Here is a 25,320-nt window from a genome sequence, read left to right as displayed (position 1 = left end):
TCATATCGTTCTAGCTTGCTAACTTTTATTTTTCAAAGGTTCTTCTGCTACTACTGCTGTATCTTTACAATTTGCTACACAAAAAAAAATATGTAATTCTGATTTAATCAGAAAACAGAAGAACTATGCTAGAGCACTGAACAAAAGATCTAATCTTTGGAGCGTCTTTTCCAAGTGAGTGTAAATAAACTGTAGTAAAATGAAAAGGCTTGTAATTTGGTATTTGGAATATTCTTCATAAACACCAATTTTCTGTAACACCCTTGCATATCTGATACCACCTCATGTATAATGCAGAAAATCTATTTCATTTTCATCTATTGACAGTGAATTTAATTTACCATTGTGGCTCTTTACCCAGATTATGTTATTAATTCTGCAATCAGGCTCTTTTGAATGCTTTTATTTCTTCCAAGAGTTTTCATAATTCTACATTGATTTTTTTTTCCACCCTAATATACCTTTCAAAATAAAAGACCATTTTCTCTAACTTTCTAAAGAAAAGTAAAAAGAAAAAAAAAAAAACTCTCAAAGAAAACAAGCATCAGTTCAGATTCTGTAGTATCTTTCAACGGGAAAAATCTACATGCCTCACTTTAACCTCTGACATTTAAGTATTGTAAGTGACATTCACTAAGGAGATGTACAACAGGTGCATTAGAATTTCCACATCAAAAATCATCATTGTAAATAGACCACAAACTCTCTATTAATAAAAAATTATCCACTTCTGCCTGACACTAAAGTTGGAGGATAGGAAAGTTAAATGCTCCAGCGTTAGTATTCTGTTTACATCCATACCAACTGCCTTTACTATTTTGAATTCAGTCATCTTGTCAAACTAGATCAAATGCAAAGCAGCTCTTACGTTTCCAACAGAAAAGTCGGTAACAGCGAGTCGACTCAATTCTAAATCACCAGTTATTCTTCAAAATAACAAAATCAAAACATACACAAAAAAAGTGTTAGCTATGTTATTACTTCACATCAGTTTTTAAAAAGTCCTCCAGAAGAAAGTGCAATTACAGAAGGTTAAATTGTTCATTTTTAGAAAAAAAATGATTATTCCTTTGCAGAAGCTAAAATCTTGTATATCGTTATGTAAGACTTCCTATTCAGAAATCTTATAAAGGAGAAATGCTAAATCAGGTATTTATTATAGTTATACGCAAAAAAAATTAAAAACTTTTCTTTTGCATGAATACAGTTGATATAAAATACTCATTTCTTTACTTTTCTGAAGAATTTCACTTTTATAATAGTTTTCTTCCACTATCATGAAAAATATAATATAAAGAATACCTAAAGAGCAGCACTTGTCCTCTTTACTTCACCCCAGAGCCAGTGAACAAAGCGGTGAAGCAGAAAGAAGGTACATAATGGATTTAAAGTAAATGGCCCATTCTTTAAGAAGCAGCCTCTCATTTTTACTCATTCTAGCTTAATTGTCATTACAATGTCTGGAAACTTCAAACGAATAATTATGTTTACACCAGCTGTCAAGTTGGTTCCTTAAAGCTAGATTTTTATTTTTTTACAACTAAAAAATAAAGCAATTAAAATGTTAATGAAAATATTCTTTTGCAGAAACATTCTAAACATCTTTAAACATATTTCAAGCAGTTAGTGCCCAGTCCATTCCATATACCAAGACAGATAAAACATTTATATTCACTCTTGCACTTTGTAACATACTTTTCTGAGAAACAATGCTTCCAGCTGCACTGAAAGCTTAGTCGTCAATATATGAAACACAATGACACATACATACATCCCTTGGGATTTAAAAATAAGTAATTGGCTAATTTTTGCACCTACCTGGGTAAAAATCTTTGGATTTAGACAGCTTGATGGTGGCCCCAGTCTCTTTCTGCAACTGAACAATTGTCTGTCCTCCCTTCCCAATTATAGATCCAGCAGCATAACTAGGTATGAGGACCTTTAGAAAATACTGGCCATCCTCTGAAAAATTGAGATACGCATGGTTAATATGGTTTATAAACTTTGCTTTTTCCTCCCCAGACCCACAAATAAACAAAATGTTGCATTTTTAAACTCATCCGGTAATTCACGCATTTACATCTAACCAGTTGCATCATTCTACAAGACATGCTTATGTCTTGGCCTATGCCTTTGACATTTCAAAATATGTACGTTTATTCTGAGCAAATCAAAGAATCCACACAGATTCCTTAATTCTGTGAAAGAATAAGAATAAAATCCAGATTATATTTCAAAGGTGGACTTTTTTTCCCAATGGTAACCACAGTACGCAGAAATGATCGGACCCCTTTAAAAAAATAAAAGCCCCGCACGAAAACGTGCCTATTGACAACTACAACCTTTCTTGAAAATACTGCAAAAGAAATGCCAAAACTAAGAAGGAATGAATTGTAAATTCTGATGGGCTATTTGTTTGTCATTAGCAAATACACAAGAACAGCAATTAGCTATTGCCTGCATTCTTCTTAAGTGAGCAAAACGACTACTCTGCTACCAAATAACCCACCCAAAATGTGGGGTTTTATTCCAAGCATTTCAGCCACTGCCAAGAAAACAACTCATCATGGTGGGGATGGAATCACTTGCCTAAGTAATCCTGATGTACTCCTTTAGCACTTCTTAAGCGACAATGATCTCTTTTAAGCTCATTAATTAAAGGACATTAAGAAGAATTTTTTCCAATTGATCAAAAGCCTAAGTCACTTATTTTAAATACACTTAAAAGGTGACGAGATAGACAATGCCAGTCCTCTACCCACCACTAGCGTTAAAGCACACAATCGGAACAGGGAAAAAAAAAAATATATATATATACACACACACAATGAATGGAGCGGAAAAAGGAAAAGGGACTCCCACTCAGATTCGGCAACTGCACAATGGTCTGTGCCCTCACCCCACCACTACATCCAGCTACACTGAAGTCTGGGGACCTTCCGTAACCGGCTCCGGAAAAGTGCAAGACAATAAGGGTCCGCTGGTTCCCCAGACTTAGGCTTTCCCCGGTAATTAGGGTTTTTCAATCACGAAACCTGTTTCACAAAGTTGTCGGTTTTTTTTTTTTTTTTTTTTTTCCCCTAAGCGGAAGGAATCGTCCCTGTTCACCTCACTTCTCTCATCTAAGACTGTCAGCGTCTCAAGAAGTGCCTGCGCGTGACAGCCGTGCCCACCCGTGTTAACATCGCCGGCTGAACCACGCACGGTACACAGCCAGACCGCTGCTCCTCCTCACATCCAGCAAATAAATTCACCTCTGCCTCGGTGCATTGTTATGACGACTCCGGTGCAAACGGGTAGAGGAGATGCTGGTCCCGTTATAACTCATCTCCTCCAGGAAGAGCAGGACGGTAACTGCCGCCGAGAGGCGACCCCCCCCTCACCCCCCACCCCACGGCCACAGCAAACACACGCCGTCTATGCGCTGACAATAGAAGTGAGGCCAAGGAGGAGGAAAACGCACGGCACGGCTGAAATCCAACTCGCGACCCAGAGGATGGGGAAGGAGGGAAGTGCGTTTGCCGTCTCCTTCCAGCTGCCATTTACGTTCGCCCATCGTTAAAGGGGCGAGGGAGAGAGCTGGGCTGCAGCAGCCCCTTGTCCTCCCGCCTCGTCTCCGGTCACGGCTGTGCAGCCCCGGCGTGGATATTAAATAAAAAGACCAGTAGATGCTGAAAACCGACGCCATTTTGATGAATGATAACATTAGAGAAATGGGAATGTTTAGCGGGGGAAGGGGGGGGGGGGGAGGCAGGCAGGTAGGGAAGCGGAGAGGTGGGTGGGTTGGGCGGGGGGGGAGGTGACAGAGGATATACCCACCGCCCGTGTTGGTCCTCTTGGTGCTGCCGGCTTCAGGGGGGGCTTCAAGCGGTCTTTTCCGGGAATCCGGCGGGTCCAGATCTATGGGAACCCCGGTGTGGGTCCCGTTCTGCTGGATAGGAGCTGCCGCCATCATGTTTGCTGCTGCTCGGAGGAGAATTGTCTCTTCCCTTCTGTGATGGGGGGGCAGGGAGGGAAGGGGGGAGGAGGAGGAGGAGGAGGAGGAGGAGGAGGAGGAAGGGGGGAGGAGGAGGAGGGGAGGGGGCTCGTCCCGTTCTCTTGTCCTTTTCGAAAATGTAGAGCTAGGCTGGGGATTGTCGAGGATGCTGCGCGCCTTGTTTATCTGGCAGCCGGGGGGAGGGAAGGGAAAGGAGGGAGGGAAGCGGGCAGGACTGGGCTGGAGGAGCAGCTGCAGTGCAGTGTCAGGAGGAGATGAGGAGAAGGGAGACAGGGGAACGAGGGGGGCGAGAGAGGGAAGAGAAGGGGGGAGAGGGGAGGAGGAGGAGGGGAAAGAGTGAAAAGAGTGAGACAGGAGGAGGAGGAGAGGACGAAGTGAGTGGGAGAGGAGAGGAGGGGAGAGAGTGAGTGGGAGAGGAGGGGAGAGAGAACGAGTGAGGCTGAGGCGGCGGGGAGGGAGGGAGAGGGAGAAGGAGGGAGGGAGCGAGCGAGCAGTGTAAATGGTGGGCGAGGGAGCGAGCGGGAGATGATTCACGCTGCCTCCGAGCCCCCTTCCCTCCCTGCTTGCCCCGCTGCCGCGCCTGGCGCTTGCGGGCTGCTGTGCCCTCCCTCACCCACGGGCTCGCGTGCGCGGGGGTGGACGGGGTGGTGAGTTGCGGGGCGGGGGGGGGGGAGGTAGGATCTCTGCCTGTGTGGTGCCGCTCCGCGCTCTCCCCAGCACCACCGCCTCCGCCTGGGCGCACGGGCGGCCGCAGGCTGGGGGCCGCCACCCTCGGCTACACCGCAGACACCCAAAAGGCAGGAGAGGTTAGAGCCGAAGGGGGGGGTGCAAGTACAGGGGAAGGGGTGGGTGAGGGAATGGGGGAGGAGGAGGGGGCCGGGATAAAAGAAGGGCGGGGCTTCTTGCGAAGACAGGCGGGAGATCTGGCCAATCGGAACAAAAGAGAGCGAGGTTGGGATTGAAACGTACAGCCAATCAGGGGCCGCGAGTGGCAGAGCCGTTGGGGGGTGGCGGGGGTGGTTTAACCTCTGCGGCGGGGGGTGGGGGGCGGTGGCGGCGACAGCGACAACGGCAACGGCGACAACGGCGGGGAGGGCGTGTGTGGAGGCCGACTCCCTCCCCGGGAGGGTCCCCGCCGTGATGCGGCGTCACCTGGGTTACACACTGCGCCTGGCAGGCCCGCGGCTGCGTGGGAGGACGGCTGAGATTGGCCGGGGCGGCTGTGGGGTAGCGGGGCAGTCTGTGTCCTCGGGGCGGGGGGCTGGCCGCACCTCCGCGGCGCGGCTGTGGACGGGGCGGGGGGCAGCGCTGCCGCCCCGCCCCGGGAGCCTCGGACGCGCCGGGCTGCATCGCGCAGGCTTGTAGAAAAAAATAATAAAGATGATATTTTTATACTGTGACAGCTGGGCTAGCTGGGGCTCTGTGACACAGAGCAGCATTTCTTATGTAAATATTTCGTAGAAAATTCCAAGACGTTTTGCTGCGACAGAGGTTGTTTTGGCTTACAAATCTCAAATTATTCAGGTTGAAGCTGAAAACGTTGTAAGGTGCAGGGAGGCGGAGGTGGGAGGGCTCTGGGAGCTTGTACTATAAATGCATTTTTGCTCAGTGCTTTGCTATTTAATTGACTCACTGCATTTGAAAAAAATTCTCAAACCGCTGTAGCCATAACAGTAGCGGTCAGTACTACAGCATCAGTTCTGTATAAAATTTAGAAATGTGTGTTTATTGCATTAGACCATGCTCTGTTCTAAATTGGTATTGATATGTATGTGTGTAGAATGGCTGCTGACTTGATTCCTTTTACTATGCAAGCTTAAAACCTGGCTGTTTGTGGATGAAATCCAATTTCCATTCTAAGCTCCCTGGGAGACTTGGTCTTAGATTTAGTAATCACTTACCATTAATACTGCCCCAAACAATTTTTAGTACTTAAAATACAGATTTCATGTATAATATATAATACAGCACATCACCTCTACTTATAAATTATAAGCCAGATACATAATGCATTATAGGATATTAAAACGTAGACACTTTAACATCTAAACAGGCTCCTGCACAAAAGCATTCACAAATCAACAATTCTATCCAGCACTGTACATAGGAAACTTTCAATAACTTCTTTGGGAATTGTGTCCCAGGAATGTGATATCTAGCCTCCTCGCAGGCAGATGAAATAAATACGGTGGATTCAGCAACAATGTGATAGCATATATGGTCAGAAAAATGATTGTATAAAAATGGAAATTTCTTACTCATCATATAGCCTTTGTATCTAAGATATTCTGACTCATAATCACTTAGTTTACTGACTGAAATAAAATTTTAGGCTTCTGTTACCTTGGCAGTTGCTGAGACAATTATGGTACAACAAGCTGGGGACTGGTTCTAGCTCTTCCATTTTCTTTACTAAGTTCCAGTTGATGGATTTTAATTAGTATTTGAGCCAGAAAGAGCACAGCATGACTTGAAAATCTCAGGTCCAGTCTATAGGGCCATCAGTCCAAAGAGGCCTCTTTTTATTTGTAAAACTAAGCAATTGACTCATAGAAAATTTTGAAGACAAAAATAAAAAGCCCACAATATTCAAATGAAGCCATCTTGAGTTAACTTTTGCCGAGGAACTAGATAAATTATAACACTGCTCCTTTTATCTCACTGAATATGTCCCATTCATCTCTAGTAACATTGAATCAAACAATTCTCTTGTTTTGAGACCACATCTGTTTTACTGTGCCCTCCGCACCAATTTTAATTATGTGGCAGATCTGATTGGATTCAGCACCTGCAGGACTTCCCTTTGGGAGCTCCAATTAGCTTATAAAACATTTACTTGATTGCATTCTTTAAACAAAAGTATTGTTTCATCCTAACAACAGAAACATTAAAGGGTAGAATAAATAAAAAAAAAAGGAGTTTTAATGTCATAAGCAGCATGTATGTTGTTTGTGTATCTATATTCCATACGCTTAGAGGAGAAAGTGGTAATCCTGAAACCTAATTTCCTCAGACTCAGCAGATGTCTGTCCTGCGTTAGTCTGTTTCTTTACCGACAGCTGTTTCACAAGTGCCTTCCCTTGTCTCTACAGAATGCCTTTTGTTTAATAATTTCCCAATATGTTATCTCCCAGTCCCACTAAGGCAAGCGTTTTCAGCTTCTATGGTGCATGTAAGTAGGTTTTCTGTAGTTTAATAGACAAGCTCATCTTTGAAGAATTTAGCTAAAACTATGTGACTAGTCTCTCAGCTAGTTTCTTAGTAGCAGTTCTATTTAACTAAGCAACTAGCTGCGTATAATAAACATTTCCACAACTACAGTCTTAATATTAGTAAAAGTCTTAATTATTACAGATAAGCTTCAGAATATGCCTATTTCTGCGTATTTTGCTGCTTGGAGCGGTGATAATTGAGGCGGGGGGGGGGCATACCTCATAAAGTGCAGCCCTCTAGTGGTAGAGGTCACGAGGAGCTTAAAGCAAGCTGTGGTTTTCTCGTGAGTGGGGGGCAACGAAATAGGACACTGTCCTGCCATATATCAGCCTCCTGCATTGTTCATGGTCTGAGGCACAAGTGAAAATAGTTGGGGAGGCCCACTCCTTGCTCCCACTCTGTTGTGATTTCAAAGGAGAAGGGACCAATGGGAAAATAAAAAAGTCTGTATGAGCAGAGTTTGCCTCTTTTTCCAAATCTGTAATCTGCTGCTCAGCTTTTCTTTTTCAGCCAGCTCTAGACTGCCATGTCTAACCAGAGGTTGTTCAAGCTGTTGTGGGATCTTGATTCCCTTTCTGTGTCTTTCAGCCATGTCCTACCAGCTAATGTATTCGGTAACTTCACTAAGAGTTAGTTCAGTGATAGCATGGAATACAAATTCAGTTTGCCAGCCTTATTTCTAAAAACGCTCTTGGCTGGTGGAGGTGTGGATGGTAACATTCAAACTAATCTCTCCCACAGACATGAGAGCTGTGCTTAGAAATGAAAGGGATTAGGAAGAGGCATAAACCAAAGCAATTAAGCATATATTTTAACAAATAGAAATCTGCAGAATAACTGAGGTAAAGTTCTAGGAAATGTCATCTAATTTGACAAAGCCACTTCAGGGAACAAGACTCAACCTCCTGTTTCTTGTAGACGTGATGGATATTTCTCCTCTGGCTAACAGAATGAACAGTTTGGTTTTCCCCTTACAGGAAATATGACAGAGTCCAATAATTATTAGATGAAAAACAGTACCTCTTAAACATCCTGGCTAGATAAAAGAAAACAGATATAGTCTTTGTCCAAAATGATGCAACTACTTACTACTAGCAGTTTTTCATCACTGAACGGCTGCTGTGATTCCTGGTAAACTTCAACTCCACTAAAATTGCAGTTAGTAAAGAACTCAGAAGTCTCTTTCAAGTCTTTAACTTCTGCCTTCTGTTTATGAATCTCTTTTTCCTCCAATAACCTATCAGTTAAACTATTATTATTATTGATTAAATTATCCAATTGTTGCTTGTTTAAAAACTGCAGAAATTGTTTACCAGTAAAAAAAAAAAAGTTTCAGTGGAACTTCTCCAAGATTGTAGCAATATTAATCATAGGAAAATCAAATGCAGGGTTTGGGGAAAAAAAGCTATATATGTATTAGACAGAAAATGACCTTATTATCTATTTTCCCATATTTATATTCCTTTTGTTATCTGCACCTGTATTATATGCATTGCCAAACTATAAGCCAAGTGTTTATAGTTGCACTCTACACAGAAAAGAGCACAGAAAACTGCTAAACCCTTTCATATTGTAGACCATTACTGTGTAGTAGCTTTCTTTTCCCAGTGAAGTAAGGATGATAACTTAAAATCAGTAATAATTTGACTGTACTATTTATCATAATATGAATATATTAGCCAAAACTCCCTTTCTAATGGTGGAAGTGTGTGTAGGAAATCAATGTCCATTTCTGCTGTCTCAGCAGAGGGATCACCTACCTCCTCCTGTTCCCACAATGTTAATCAAAATTTGCAAATTTTTTTTTTTACTTTTCTTTAGGCATATAGAACTGAATTATTCCCATTTCTTCATTCCTGAATCTGTAGATCGGATTTTGTTTTTTATGTGTCGGGGTTACCTGAGGACCTATCCAGATCTCAGTCTGAAAAACAAGGTAGCCTCAGGACAAGGTAATTTTTCATCCCTCCCAAGGGATTCACTACGTGGATCAGGGCGTGATCCATGAAACACCAGTGGCTAGACACTTACCTCAAAAGGCATCTCCATGGTAATCTTCCTGTACAGGAATTTAAAGACCTTTTATTTCTCAGAATGAAAGAAATTGAAGACTTGGTTTCAATTGCCTTCCGATAGTAGTGCTATTTTCTGGGCGTTTTGATGGGTTTGTGTTTTGGTTTTAAATAGGAAAATAAGTAATTCAGGGATTAAAACTGGTACAAACCAGAAGTAAGTCCCTTGTAATGAAGCAATGATGTGAAGTAGTATGTGAGAAATAACAAGGTCACCTTGTATAGCTTATGTCAGTTTACTGTGTTACTGATTGTGTACCTCTTAGCACTGTCTTACAAAATAACATTGGTGAAGCATCCCTTCTACAAACGGAATTCAGCCAGCTATCACTCTAGATGCTTCAGGATGTATTTCTCTAACAGTATGGTGAACAGGATATTTTTCAGGGAATCAGCATATCTGTTTCCAATCTCTCTTATTGTAATTGTTATAACAATTTTATCTCTCATTCATCTCGCCCACTACCAATTGTTTGAAATTTAGGCACTTTAGGGTAAATGAAATACGAAAACAGAGACATTAACAGCAAAATTAGTTTCTTTGACTCTGTTGTCAAGCCTAGTCCTCTTCCTGTGAACTGAAAGACCTGGAACAATGCAGCACCCCTTAAGTGGTCATGAGGACGTCTCTGCTAGAGCTCAGTCATGCTCTCAAAGAGTCTAATACAGTCTTGGTTGTTCTTATAAATTAAAAATAGTAAAAACAGGTCATACTTTTGAATGTAGTCTCACAATCTCAGGATTTTTGAAGCCTGGAAGTTAACTATAGTTCATCTGGGAAATAACGAGTTATTTTAGTGGAGAAGATCTGAAATCTTGCTGGAAAAGGAATGGAAAGGGGACAAGTTGCACAGGGGACAAAGGAAAAACAAGAATGAGAAAATAAAGGTTGAGGTACTGATTTTTCTGTAGTAACCATGATTTGTATTAAATTATGTAGCAAAATTTGACTTGCTCTGCTCATTTTGTTCACTACCAAAATGTATACTACTAGAGATTATTAAAGATAAGTATATCCTAGCAAAATTATACTGGTAAATTCTCCTACTGTTAACCACCAACAAAACTAATTTTTTTCCCAGTATAATTTTTGACCAATTTTTGAAATAATAAACTATTCTAGCAAAAGTAATTTTTACAAGTATAATACTAGTATAACAGTAGGATTTTTACCAATGGAAAGGTAATAAAAGTCATGTCTCCAATATTATTGCAACAGCAATAGTTCCTAGTAGAGATCTAGAGATCTTTAAAAATACTTTTTAAAGGCTTACTATATGGAAATACGTGTGCCAGTAGATTACAAATTAATTTTCAGCACAGTGAGATTTTAGGCAATAGTTATTACCTTTAAGAATATGAAGTTACACTGGGAACTTCAACTGATTCCTCCCTAGAGTTTAGCAAATGCCTTGGAGTTTGTTATTGAAGAAATTTTTTTACTTCACCAACAAAAATTAATGATTCCAGTGCTTTATATTTCTACTCACTTGAAATCAATTACTACAAAATACCCCTGAATTGGAAAGTCTCCTGATAGGGGAAGGTAAATGTATAAAACTTACTGCCAGGATAAATTGGCCAGAATGATTTGGCACACAGCCTCTGAGTTTGCCATGAACACATGTATCTGTGTGCTAGCTGCACACAAAGGCTATCAGGTCTCAGAAAAAGCGTGAGGATTAGACATAATGCTGTCTATCTGAGAAAGAGTGCACTGAGGTTGAAACAGACAGCTCGTCAGTACTACAAGTCTATCTAGATGACTTAGTTTCCATTTTGAGCCAGAAGAAACTGGTGGCAGATTAGTCATTACCTTTGGGGTTTATTCATCCTGTTATTTTGTTTCAGTGAATGCAGCGCTGGAAACATGAAAAGGTACCAAAATATAAGACAGTTTTTACTTTAATTACTTATTTAGAATCACTTTCTTATTTTAGTGCTAGTTGCAAAATATAACTGATTTTGATTTGCATTTCAGTAAGACTTGTTTCGTGAAGTTGCTATGTATGTCTGTAAATGGGCATGTGACTTCAAATTCAACCAAAGTGAATGGAACAACTCGTATGCTCAAAATAAAGCATATGTTTGTCTACCTTGCTGAATTAATGCTTCTTTTGTTTTCAGTTCAATGGGAGAGCACCACATTGCTTCAATACTGGAGATTTAGGCCACCAGATCTCATCCAAGCACATAGTAAGTCAATGGAAATCTTTCTACTGCAGCCCTCATCACCTTTTTGAATATATGGACTTCTAAACGTTTTTTTTTTTTTTCAGAGAAGTTACAAATTGCTTTAAATGTTTCACATACATATATTATGTTTAGAAACTTTTCTTTTTTTTTTTTTTTTTAAACCCTTCAGACAGAAGATAGAAGTCCATGGACCTACTGGATGAAAATGGTTCTATTGACTTCAAGGGGTTTTGAGTCATTCAATATAAAACACTTAAGGGAAAAATAAAAAAGAGAGAGGAAGGAAACTGTATAAAAGATATTAACATGAACTGCAAAGCATTCATACAAGAAGAGATATTTTCTTCATATTCTAGTGATGGGCAATTTGGATGAATTTCGCACAGGAATATTTAGGGATGTGTAATAGGAATATATGAAGAGTATTTAGGAATATATAATTTGTTGTTTCTACTAAATTATATATAAACAAAGTAATAGCTAGTATATAATTTAAAGTTTGGCAGTTACAAAAAAATGAAAACTAAAAACATATTTTCCTATAATTAAAAATGACAAATTAAGGTGAAAATTTTACATAGCCATTGTTTATATTGATAATAACAGATACAAATATTATGTTACAGAAAACTACATTATAAATATTTTTAAAGCCTGATTAAGTTTCTTGTAAATTTTCTTCAGGGTATTTTGTTTGTAATATTTTAGCCAAGTAGAAGACTACTGTTTCAATACCTCTAAAAATTTGTATTCTTTTTGTTGTTCTTATTTTCATTTAGAGGTTTAAACCGTTTGCTCTGGAACAGAAAAACTCATATGTTGAAACAGTAAAAATAAAATTACTGCAGAACTGAGTCATTGCAAGTGAGATGAATGCCCATAAAAAAAGTACGAATCACAAAAAAGCAGAATCAGGATCATTGTGCGTATTAGCAACAATGCTTACAGATTCATCATGGCTCACAACAAGGGTATTTATAAGTGGACCTCCTGCCTCTGTTGCACGCTGTGATTGCTTTGGATTGACTGCTGTTAGATCCCTGTAATCCCGAGCCATGGGATCTTGTCCGACATGTTTACCCCACTTGATATGCCTGTTAGTAAGTATTTAAAATGGAAATGAACTCTAATCTTCATATGTGTTTATAACAAAGGGTTTTAATCCCTTAAACCCCATATTTAACATTTTTTTTTTAATAAAGTTTATAAAAAGCTGTGTTCACTCTGATAGCTTATGTTTGCCAGTTTAGCCAGTTAGGTTTGGTTAATGCCTGGCATTTCTTAACTCAATAGGGTGTCATGGCAGTGATATTATGGAACATGTTCATGGATGAAGAGAAGCACAGAGTAACAACAGCCACCAGGCTAAAAATGATATGTTTATAATAGAAAATCTTGACAACTTCCATGTCTGTAAAGCACTTGTAATCTAGAAAATAGAAGAAAAATTCATATTTTTGAAGACTGATGTGACAAGTACAGAAATAATATATGACTGCCATTCATTTGTGAGGTTATGTTGTTATGTAGGTATCATGTAGAAATTAAAAACCACATATTTTCCAATTAAGAAAAAGTTCATTAAAACTATCATATCCCATCCCACCTGAAAGCTCATTGTCGCCAACGGATTAAAATAATAAGCTACAATTCTATCTCTTCCATCTTTGTTTATATCAAATGATATCTGAATTAAACCACATTACGGAGCTTTACCTAAGCAAAGGCAACAACAATGAAAACTTTCTTCACTGGTGAAAGAGAGAGCATTTGGAGTCTGACTATTTTAGCTAATAAAATGCCTAAAGCTTGATGGACTAAATGCTTCCTGGATAATACACTACAAAAGAAAATTAGAATATGGTCACCTCATCTAGATTTAATGAGTTGGACAGCATTTTTTTCCTCCAAATAATGAGGCATATTCAGTTCTGTTGAAATTCAATAGCCATAGAAACAAAGTTCCCGTAAATTAAGTGTGCTAGTTTTGGCTGAGGTAGAGTTAATTTTCTTCATAGTAGCTGGTATAGGGCTATGGTTTGGATTTGTGCTGGAAACAGTGTTGACAATTCAGTGATATTTCAGCTATTGCTGAGCAGTTGTTACATAGTCAAGGCCTTTTCTACTCCTCGAACTGCCCCCTCAGCGAGTAGGCTGGTGGTACACAAAACATTGGAAGGAGACACAGTCGAGACAGCTGACTCCAGCTGACCAAAGGGATATTCTGTACCATAGGACGTCATGCACGGCATCTGAAGCTGGGGGAAGAAGAAGGAAGGAGAGGGTACATTCGAAGTTATGGCGTTTGTTTTCCCAAGTGATCATTACATCTGATGGAGTCCTGCTTTCCTGGAGATTGCTGAACACCTGCCTGCTGATGGGAAGCAGTGAATAAATTCCTTGTTTTATTTTCCTTGTGTGAATGGCTTTTACTTTACTTCTTAAGCTGTCTTTATCTCAACCCACAATTTTTCTAATTTTTACTCTTCCGATTCTCTCTCCCATCCCACTGGCGGGTGGGGTGGAGGTGTGAGCGAATGGCTGTGTGGTGTTTAGCTGCCTGCTGGGTTAAACCACAAATTAAGTAAAGCAAATACAAGAATATAGCATGGCATGATTTATTATTTGGCCGACGTGATTATAAAGAAGAGAAAATTCTTAATATAGACATATGTATTGAAAGAGCAATAAATATTCAAAGAGACTTTGAAACTTGTCGTCAAGGCAGTGTAATATTACTTCATTTTTTTCCATTTTATGCCTTGAAATATATATTACTCTAAAATCTATTTCCAGAGATTTCTCTATACACTGATATAGGCCTACAGACAAAACTAATTACAAACAACCTATTCAGCTGTAATCCCTGGAGCTGAAAAGTTGCAAGAGTTTGTTGTAAAATACACTGAATTATTGTAACTACTGCAAAAAGTGCTGTAAAACACTGGTGATGTACAATTGTTTCTCACCTCATTTGAAGGTGGTAAAAAAATCACCTATTTAGTTAAGAATTCTAATCCTCTGTCTTACAAGAAATTTCATATTTGCAGTTTGCTGTACCCAGTACAAATCTTGTGGCATGTAAGATCCTTGTGAAAATCACTGCTCTTTCCATGTTATGATTGTTATTAATAAATATTTATACAACATCATTAACTCAGATTGGCTTTTCCTCCTCAAAGAATGCCAAAACATAAGGTAGTGATGATGTATCAACTATCAAGAAAATTACAGATGTAGCTAATGTTGTCAGTTAAGTCTTATGTCTTTCAAGAGTGACAGACTCTCATGGGAGGATTATAGAAGTAGAAACATATAATCATAGATTATCTTGAGTTGGAAGGGACCTGTAAGGATCATCAAGTCCAACTCCTAGCTCCTTGCAGGTCTAACTAAAACTAAACCATATGAATAAGAGCATCATCCAGATGCCCCTTGAACTCTGATAGGCTTGGTGCCATAACCACTTCCCTGGGGAGCCTGTTCCAGTGGCTGACCACCCTCTCAGTTAAGAACCTTTCCCTAACGTCCAATCTGAACTTCCCCTGATGCAGCTTCATTCCATTTCCTCGTGTCCTATCATTGGTAACAAGAGAGAAGAGATCAGCACTTCCCTCACTGCTGCCTCCCTTGAAGAAGTTGTAGACTGTGATGAGGTCACCTCTCAGCCTTCTCTTCTCCAAGCTGAACAAACCAAGTGACCTCATCCACTCCTCGTAAGTCTTGCCCTCAAGAACTTTCACCATCTTGGTTGCCCTCCTCTGGACACTCTCTAATAATTTGATGTTTTTCTTATATTGAGGATAACAATATAAACGTGAAATCACTGGAGGTAAATTGTACAGTGATGTGCTAAGATAAGGATGTTTTTTCTTAGGATCCTAATGGAACAGCTAACACCATCTGAATAGAACCTCACTCCTGGTGTAATGTCATTGATTTCAGTAGGCTGTGATTAAGCAAATGTATCTTCCAGTTATGGAACTGTGTTTTAAATTTATAAAACTTATAATTTTACTCTGGTAAAAGTAGTTTCAATACACTCCAGTTTACTTTACTGATTTCAGGATTATTTACTCCTGGAACCAAAGGTGATGTGATAAATATGACAACCAACCCTGTCTGTCAGTAACAAAACCACTTTTAATATCTGTTATCCAATGTTTCAGATTGTTTTCTGAGTTCAAGTAACAGACTGGTAAATTAAGAATGCATTACACACAAGAAAAAAAATACACAAAATAAGTTAATTTTTAATGAGAACATTATTGTTTTAATCTAACATCATGCACAATCAGTAAAGCTAAATTTTTAAAGCAAAACACACAACAGTTGAAACTCTTAAAGCAAAAATATCTTGTCTTGGTTGCACATATTTTTCATTTTAAAGTATATGTGTTAACAAAAATGGGACTATAATAAGCTGTACTTTTAAAAGTTTAGCTAAGTGTGCACGGCAATAGAATTGTATTTCCAGCCTACTTTACTATTTAGGCTAAACTTCCCCCTCCAATTATTTTATTGTTGTTTTTTGAAGAATTTACCATTTTATGAAGGTGAAACATCTGGTAGGACTTTTTAACAATTTAAGAAAACACACATAAGATTATGATTCTAGAAAATGAATATGTTAAAGCTTTATTCAGTTGTTAGTATCTAACTGTACTAGTGATAATGTAGGCAGTAATCACATGTAGTACAGCGAAATTCAAAGATACTATTCTGTATCAAAGTCTGTAAGATATGGTTCAGTTATGCAAATATTCGTTCACTTGAGTAGTCTTTATTCATATACATGATCATATTTCACAAACAATCAAAACATTGAAGTGCTGCAAAAAGACTGTCTTCTGTTTTCTTGTGCTTTTCCACAATTTTCTATAGAGGAAAACAGTCTGAAGAAACTCTATTCAAAATTGAATATTATATAAAGCAGTAAATGTCTGCAAAACATTTTAGTGTCTGTGTTCCTGTTTCTACAACAAGATACATTATTGCAATCATAATCTGAATCTTCATTGTTCTTGAAATATTGGTTTCTTGAGCAGATTTCTTATACTTAGATGAATATAACTTTGCTGACACTTAGAAAATATTGATACCTCAAACTTTGTATGTGTCAAGTCTGACTGAAAATATTATGTAAATTATCTTTTGGACTGCATAGGTAAAATATTTGTTTTTACATGTCATAGTGTGGAGAAACCAGGTTGCACTATCTCCAAAGTTTATGCATTGCCTAAAAATGGTTGAAAGCCATTTCTCTCTTCATTACAATTGTCACATTAGTAAAAGAAACCAGTCAGCTTTCCAGGAACATTTTATTTATTTAGAGCCTCTAAGATATCCTAGGAGAATATTTCATATAATCAAACAAAAATGCTTGGTGTGATAGATTCTGCAACACTACATTGCATTCGGTGGAAAGTAATTTATGAAGAAATACCCATGTTATTCAGTGTCGACTAGATATCTTAATAAAATATGAGGTGAAAGCAGGCATTGTTCATGGAAGTTTGAACTGTATTTTATTGTGATTGTTTTCACTATTCAATTTGATGAAAATAACATTTTGTGTAAATTCAACCATCAGAGAACAAAGTTAAAATTTGTAATTATTTTATTAAATTAATGTTTCACTTTTATATGGTGAATTGCAAAGTTATATTAAAAAATCTTTAAAGATTTGAATTGAATTTAAATGATCAAAGTCTTCAAAATAAAAGAAAAATTGATCATCTATTAAAATACAAGTGTGTATGTATGTATGTGCACATATGTGTGTTTATAAATGTGTACACACACATGAACATGCACTTGAATGATGTACCTATACCATACATTGTGTGTATATCTATGTATGTCTGTATATGTTTATGCATGCATGCATACATAAAATCACACAGCAATTTTGAGCCCTCTAGTGGTAAGAAACTTCTTAGTTAAGAAACGGTTTACCTAATCGTAAGTATATCCACTGAAAAGACAAGTGTCTAAACTCTACAACACTATTATGCTTTCACAAAGGTTCAGGGTGGCTCCTTGCAGTTGGTGTGGGTCTGTGGATACAAGTGTTGATAAAAACACAGATCTGCAAATTCATTTATTGTTTCCGGCATGGTAACTTTTCTGCCTTTTCTTTGTTGAAAATACTGCTCTTCTGTATTCTTTTGACACATTGATGATAATTTGTGATATTTCTTTAAAAAAAAAACAAACCCCTGACATGAATACTGTCAAATAAATGTGAAATGTTTTTAAACACAAGGTCCTCATTGTCAATCTCACCTTATGTACTTCCACAAGTACTACAGGGGGAGGAGAAGAAAAATCTGCATTTCAAATTGAGAAAGGATTCATCACATATAACTTCAGCCATCTAAAACCTAGGTCTCTAGACTAAGCTGTTTTTTTTTCACTGACCCTACTGTCACTGGAGGTAAATAGGACAGAATGAGTTGCCTTAAAAAGGTACCTGGAACAGAGCTGTAAGACAGATGAAATCTTTACGGATACAAGTTTCTCTCCATTTCTCAAGGAGACCTGGGTAACTAATTTAGAATCAATATTTTCTTTTTAGAAAGCTGAAAAAAAAGTTTTATAAATAGGCTAGATCCAAACAAGATTAAATAACACAATAATAAATATTATAATTTCTAACAGGTAATGCATAGTAGAAGGTAAAAATATGATATAGTAATACTGCATATGTATATTATAATAACATATAGATAAATACGTAAATAACATAAATCTCAGGTTAATTTACTATGTGGGAAAATCATTCTGCGAGACTACTACTATTTTTTGGAAACCTCAGAATAGCATTGGTAAGTGTTTTATCTGGTGCAGGATGGATTTTATGGGCTCCAGAGATTACACTTTCTTTAATTTTCCTCCTGGACTCAGTTAAAACATTTCGTTGGGAGGACCATCCATGCCTTAGATCTTATGAATCCTCCAGATGACCTATTTCTTCAAAGATTAACACTTTAATCAGAACCTTGTCCCTTCAGGAACAAGGGCGCACAACAACAGAGTGGTAAGATTTCTGAGCTACTTTTACAGGGCAATCTCACTTGGAGGACCTTAACTGTGGTATTCATTCTCTCTGTCCACAGTCCTATAATCGTGGAACTTGTTGACTCTCAAGAATAGTAACAGTTTAATTGATCAAGGTTTTTAATAGGGATGAATATGAGTGTTTCTGGAATTATTTCATTAGGAACATAGTATAGTAATTTAGGAACATAGTATAGTAATTTAGGAATGTAATTGGCTTGTGCTAAGAACTTAGGACAGGAAAATTATGTAAGTCATAAGCAATTAATTCTCATTTTTAACAATACTGCAAAAATTTTGTTCCAGTATATTAGAGCAATTTAAATATATTGTTATTCAACTGACTATTTATTTTTAATATCTAACAAAATTCCATACATACATGATACAGAAGCAAACTCCTAAAAGGAATATTTTCATTGGATGCGTGTAAAATTTGCACAGGTTGAATTTTTTTTTACCGTATTATCGGGGTAAAACACGCAAGAGGGAACAAAAGTTTTGTGTATGGTAACAGTCCACCTCTGGCGTAGTGAAGCATAACATTGGAAGCTAGTTCCAGCATACAAGACTACGATTATCAAAAAAACTGAAGTTGGATTATAACTCATAGAAGAAAACACTGGCAACTTCATAACAGTAAAAAAAAGTTTGAGAATAACAGTGAACAGTATTATGTGACTTGGAATGTTAAGGAAAAAGTAAATTTTAATGAAGACACTGCACTTTTCTTGTTTAGAAATCCATTTTCTAGTAGAAATAAAATAGGAAACTAATACAGTGTATCAGTACTACGCTTGGGACAAATACTTAATCTTAAATTCATACTTCACAAAATCAAATGTTGTTGCTTCGTTATGAAATTGTTGTGGTTTTGTTTAGTGAGGGGAGGCCTAAGGTGGTAGCTTCTGTAGGAAACTGTTAGAAGTTGCTCCCCTTTGTTCAGTGGACTCGGACTGGCCTAGGGTGGACCTGCTGCTGGCCAAGGCCGAGCCAATTGGTAGCAGAATGTTCTGTGATAACGCCTCTGCAATAATGTGTTTAAGAAGGGGAAAACAGAAAAAAAAAAAGGAGAAGAGAAGATGTGAAGAAGCTGAGCGGGGGCAGAGGCAGAGAGGGGGAGGCGCAGGCCTCATGGGCCTTGCAGGCCTCACCCTCTGGCCTCTCGCCAGGTGGCCTACTGGGCCCAACTTGGCCCAGCCCAGCTGCAAGAAGTGGAGAGGAGAGGAGATGGATGATATGAAGAGATCCTGAGAGGCGTCTGCCAGCCTGTTGTGAAGAACTTTTCTTGTGAGAGGAACAGCTGCAGATGCCAAGGTCAATGAAGAAGGAAGGGGAGGATTAATGTGGCTCCTGGCCAAGATTCCCCTGCAGCCTGTGGTGAAGACCATGGTGAAGCAGGTTGTCCCCCTGCAGCTCATGGAGGTCCACGGAGGAGCAGAGATCCACTTGGAGCCCGTGAAGGTCCCCACACCAGGGGAGGTGGATGCCTGAAGGAGGCTGTGGCCCGTGGAGGGCCCACTGGGACAGCCATTCTGGAGAGACTGCACCCCGTGGAAGAGATGACCCACATTGGAACAGTTTCAGGAAGGACTGTGGCATATGGGTGGGACTCCACAATGGAGCAGGGGAGGAATGTGAGGAGTTCTTCCCCCGACCATGAAGCGGCAGCGTAAAACAACATTTGATGAACTGACCACAACCCCCATTCCCTCTTCCCCACTGTGCCGCTCGAGGTAGGGGGGAAGGTAGTAGAGATAATGTTAAGCTTGGGAAGAGGGAGGGATGGAGGGAGGTTGACTCATTCTCTGTCTTATTCTCCTGCTAGTTTTAGAAATAAATAAATAGTTTTCCCCAAATTGAGTCTGTTTTGCCCATAACGGTAACTTTAAGGATTTTCTCCCTGTCCTTATCTCAAACCTCGAGCCGTTTTTCCTTATATTATCTCTCCCTGTTCTCTTGGAGGGTAGGGAGAGTGAGAGAGAGACTGTGTAGTCTGGTCCCGATCAGGGCTGAACTACGACAGAAATGTTTATAACAGGAGTATATGATGTCTAGATTAAATTGTTTGTAGACAAAATAAGTTAATTTTCTCCAAGAAGGCATCATGATTGCTTTAGCATGGTTAGACTATATTGGTAAGAAGGTTTTATGGGGTGCTTAAACTATCAGAGGTTCTTGGCTCAAAATGACTGTTGAATGGCAGCCTGATGAAAGAGGAAACTAAATTTAAAGACTGCTAGTGTGAAGTCATCAAATGAAGTTGTACTTCCAGAATGCCATTTCACAGCAGACATCATTATGATCTTCCTGCATCTTGCAAGTATTGCATCAGGTCTATAATAGACCAAGATATCATTCATTGGTGTGTCACAGAGGACAAGAATCTCACTGTGGGAACAATCACACTTCATGGGCCACCCAAAATAAAATAATGTTACCGTCTTAAATAGCTAGCTTAAAAAACTGCCACTAAATAACCATATCTGAGAGTATAAACAGTGTCCACTGGGAAAAAATATAAAGACTTACAAAAACACAGGTTTTGTCTCCAGCCTTTAATATGTATCATACACCTTATAAAGCTTCAGTCAAATGTTTAAGAGATATATTCAGGGCAAGAGCTAAAACAAACTTTCTGCACAAGGTTGAATAGTAAGGCTGAGGAAGGGCAGTCTGTTAGTCTTCCCGTGACCCTATGGTTTAGGTAACAGGTACTTGGGTAGATCTTCAACAATATTCCCCTTCTTCTCCCATTATTTGGAAACAAATACACAGGCGAGAATGCAGTTGAGCAATAGACTGTCTCTGCTGTCTAATAAGGCTAGCAAGGTTAACAGCAGAAACATCAGATTTTACAAGGTAGGACATAAGTTTCATAGCGCCTCTACAGCTTCTACTGTTAAATGGGGTCAAGATTTGGTCTGAAGAAAGATGAACTGATTGCATTTCAAAGAGATTGCCAACATACTTTTATAAGAACTTACATGATTGTATGAAGAATCGTGAGTAGTATAAAAGGCCTCACCTCATATCCAAAACTATAGCTGTCTAAGATTAGGTGAGGATTCTTTTGTGGATACTGCCTTGTAATAAGCTAGCTGCACTTCCCTGAATACACTAGTTCTTCCTTATCAGCAGCTGGATAGTGGTTTTGATGGACTACTGTTCAGTTCTGTTATTTCAGTTTCTGCATATGCTGCTAAGGGCCAGGAGGGACCATCTGAGGTTCAAAAAGAGAAAGAGAAAAAGAGTCCCAGATTAAAAGGTGCTTCTGTATTGCCACTGAATTCTTGTGTCACATTTATAGGTTTCTTTCTTTGACATTCAAGAACTAAGTAGTCAGACATGTTTTTAAGAAATCTTTTTGTAGTTTACTTATAGATGAGCAGAAGTAATCCTATCACAACAGAGGGAAAACTTATAAAAAGATACTTAAAAACATTATCACTAAAGAAACAGTTAAGAACATCTTGTGTAATATAATCTTAAAATGTTTCAGCTTACCTTCTCATTAAAGTAAGTCCATATGTACATACTTATTCATAATTATGCAGATTGCTTCTCTATTTGCTTTATATATTTTAATATAATTTATATATGCCAAAAATGATAATTAGATCATCTAGGCTGTCATCACAACTCATCAAATTTTGTACTCTGTATCATTGCCAGGTGTTTTATCAGTCTAAGACAAAAGCCCCCTTAGAGGTATCCTGCACAAAAAGTTAGAAAGCCTAACCCTTTCAGGTCTCCCAATAATTTTGCATATTGTTTCTAGTAGAATGATCTTAATTTCAATGCCCAGTAATTAGCTTACGTTCCATTTCTGACAGCAAGATCAAAAAAACTTTGTGCTGTTAGATACAGTTCTCATGTTTAAATACTTTTACTCATTTATCAACCCATCTCTTAAACTTCCCTTCAATATAGCAGATAAATTTACTTACTTACACTTCACATCATAATGCAAGATTCTCAGCTATGTGGTCTTTGGTTGAGGGGTGGGGGTTGGCCTATCTTCTCCAGCGTTTCTCATGCCCATTCCCCTTTACTATCCATTCAAAGATTTTGTTAGCTGCCTTTTCACAGAAGCACAGAAAGGTCAGGTTGAGGATGCAATCTATAATAATACTTAAAATCTATTTTTAGTAATTTTTTTTTAAGATAGATTCTACCATTCTGTAGATATAAACTTTATTGAATTCAAAACACATTCCTCTTAATTTGGCTGCATTAAATAAATTTTTCTGGATTCTAACTATTTGAATCGCTGGATTTAGACTACTGTAATAGTAACCCACCCCTTATTTTTAATAGCCTACCCGTCTTTGGATAATTCTCAAACTGTATACAATATTCACTGACAAATCTAGGTACTTTTTAACAACTTTCATACCTTTCTCCCACCAGTTCCTAGTTTCCTGATGGAAATAAGAATCATCATGTAACTAATCTGAACAAGTTTAAAAAACTTTAATTTTTTGTTTTACTTTTGCCTACTATTTATGCATAACCTTTTCGTTATAGATCCCCTTCAAGGATCTAGAAACCGTACTCCGAAGCCCATAAAATATATATAGAGAGAGGTTAGAACTGGGACAAGAAAAAAATCTTCAAGAGAACCTGAATATCAATATCAAATGAACAGTTTCTAATCCCTCTGGCTCATTCCTGTGGATTTCATAGAATGCAAGTGTTTGAATCAAAAAAAACCCTTAACCACATGTAGTAAGTGAAGTAAGTCCAAGTGTACATGCTTACTTTGTTTACCATCCTTATTCTCCAGTCAAAACCAAAACCAAACAGAAAGAGACCTCACAAAAAAAAAAAAAAACAAAACAAAACCAAAACTATCTGACTAGTAGTAGTTATAATGGTAGTCACTAGTTCATTACCAGCAAAGTTCCAAGGTAACAAATCCATTCTTGTACCTCGAATAAGGTCAGGCTAGCTAATCTGTTATTCTGTATTATATCCTTTTCTGGATAATCGGACAATGTTTGCAAATCTCACTGTTTCCCAGTTTTCCAAGATAAGTTAAAAATTGGCAATGATTCACTAGTGCCTTTGAGACTTCTGAGCATAAATTACTTAATTCATTTGAAACATTCTCTAAAGGGAATAAATGTTGCTTTATCAGTACTTTATTTAAGATAGAAAATGTTGTGTTTCCATCAACATTTGAATGGTTTGGCCCTAAACCAGCCATTATCTCAGCTTCTTTTTCTCTAAATGAACTTATAACCTTTCTGAAAAAGATACACCACAGTGTACGACTCTCCTTTTTCCAAGTATATAATTCTGCAAACATTATAGCTCAGATGAAATAAAAACATCCACCTAGTGGTGTACATGCTTGCTTTCTTAAACGTAGCTTTTCATAGAAGTGCCTCTCCCTTTCTCTGCTCTGGCTTCTCTAGGACTTTCCTTCCCACTTGAGTTTGGTAAGAGGTCAGAATCCCTCTTCTAAAAGAAATAGTCACCTTGTTTCTTGTTTTTCTAGTTTTATTCCAGATGATGCAGAAATATGCACTGAAAAATCTATAGTCTGTATTTTCCTTTGTGATACTGGAGACTTCTTATAAGCTCTGACTTGTTCAGACAAATAAAATACTTTGTTTATATGTTCAGGTTAAGCTACTTCAGAATGAGAGAGGGAAAAAAAGGACTCAAAGAAGCTACTTTCTTCATTGGAAATGTTGTCCAGGGAATAAAACCTGGAAGTAAAATCTAATATTTTAGAGCAGTACTTTGGCAGGAAGACATTTTTAGTGTGTGATATTTCAAAATCTGGAAAACATTTTTTTATGATATTACATATTTTAGAGACTCCTTGTGTTGACAGTGTTTTGTTGATACTTTTATACGTGGTTGGACGTTTTTGTTGGCACCTGTGGACTCCAGAATTATTTCTGCTATCAACAGCAGAATCGCAATAGTAATGCCTTTCAGGCAAAAAAAACTTGATTTTCCAGAAAGTGCCCAGTTTCATAATGAGTCTTTTGTAATCTTTACAAATATTTCTTGTTACTCTTCCAGAAATGTGCTGCAGATTTGAATTTTAATCAAGTGGCTTCACTAGCTATAATCAATGATTCTTCAAGAATTAACCAACAAAACAGAAATTTACAAATAAAAGCTAAGAGCTCTGGTGACTGTCTGGGAACTTGGAAGAGAAATGGGATAAGAAATGTGAGGTTAAAAAGAGAGTAATAGAGTAAGAGTGCTATGTGATTGGAAAGTAAAAGAGAAGATGGAACCGGTTAGCAAAACAACTGGTGTCAGCTGACCTGCAAATTTCTGAAATCAGGAGAGACTGAATAAGCTGAACAAGGAGAGGAGGCAGGAAAGATTGTGCAGAGAAAAGAATGACAATGTAAGACAAACTGGGATGAGGTAACTTTGGGAGGCTTGATAAAGAAATGATTAAAGAAAGAGGAGTATGAAGACCAGAGTAAGGATAAAAGAAACTGAGTTTTGATGGAGAAATTAAGTCAACACAGATATTACCAACCCAATACTTATTGTTAGGTTGTTGTTTAAAACGACAAAATATGGTTCTTTTCAAATCTTCATTTTTTTCCAGTTTCATGCTAAGGAAAATATGTATACAAATACTTTAAAAATAATTGCATTAAAAGTATATTAGAGCTGCAAGGTCAAGCACCCAGATCTAGTCTATATTATGGCTGTTACCTATCACACTTACCTTGAGTTTCCATTATCCACTACCCCAAGCCAAATTATTGTGATACCACCTTTGACTGGATGGTGCTG

General features: G+C 38.2%; 1 protein-coding gene and 1 long non-coding RNA gene across 8 annotated transcripts in view; one reads left to right on the top strand and one right to left on the bottom strand.

Moving 5' to 3' along the window:
- Positions 1 to 4,734, bottom strand: part of NOVA1 (NOVA alternative splicing regulator 1) — a 152,586-nt gene extending 147,852 nt beyond the window's left edge. For 3 of the 6 annotated variants that reach the window (XM_086748011.1, XM_086748014.1, XM_086748012.1), the window contains exon 1: positions 1,819 to 1,956. Coding sequence is in view for 1 of the 6 variants with exons in the window: in XM_086748010.1 (XP_086604136.1) it covers positions 1,819 to 1,962; positions 3,820 to 3,955 (280 nt within the window). In the remaining 5 variants the exon portion in view is untranslated. Of the gene's footprint in view, positions 1 to 1,818; positions 1,963 to 3,819 lie in introns of those variants that run through there. The other 3 variants (XM_086748015.1, XM_086748016.1, XM_086748010.1) reach the window with 2 other exon arrangements.
- Positions 4,691 to 17,745, top strand: LOC147600539 (uncharacterized). Of its 2 annotated transcripts, XR_015258608.1 has the most exons (7): positions 4,691 to 4,803; positions 11,410 to 11,478; positions 11,648 to 11,705; positions 12,258 to 12,578; positions 13,714 to 13,865; positions 15,079 to 15,194; positions 15,356 to 17,745. It is a non-coding gene; the product is annotated as an uncharacterized LOC147600539 (long non-coding RNA). The 2 variants fall into 2 exon arrangements; XR_015258607.1 differs by lacking the exons at positions 12,258 to 12,578; positions 13,714 to 13,865; positions 15,079 to 15,194; positions 15,356 to 17,745 and having other exon boundaries at positions 11,648 to 12,114.
- The last annotated feature ends 7,575 nt before the right edge of the window (positions 17,746 to 25,320 follow it).

The sequence above is a fragment of the Chlamydotis macqueenii genome, chromosome 5 (genome assembly GCF_036417535.1).
Source record: "Chlamydotis macqueenii isolate bChlMac1 chromosome 5, bChlMac1.mat, whole genome shotgun sequence".
In the NCBI taxonomy this organism is placed as follows: domain Eukaryota; kingdom Metazoa; phylum Chordata; class Aves; order Otidiformes; family Otididae; genus Chlamydotis; species Chlamydotis macqueenii.
This window is presented reverse-complemented; position numbering and strand designations above follow the sequence as displayed.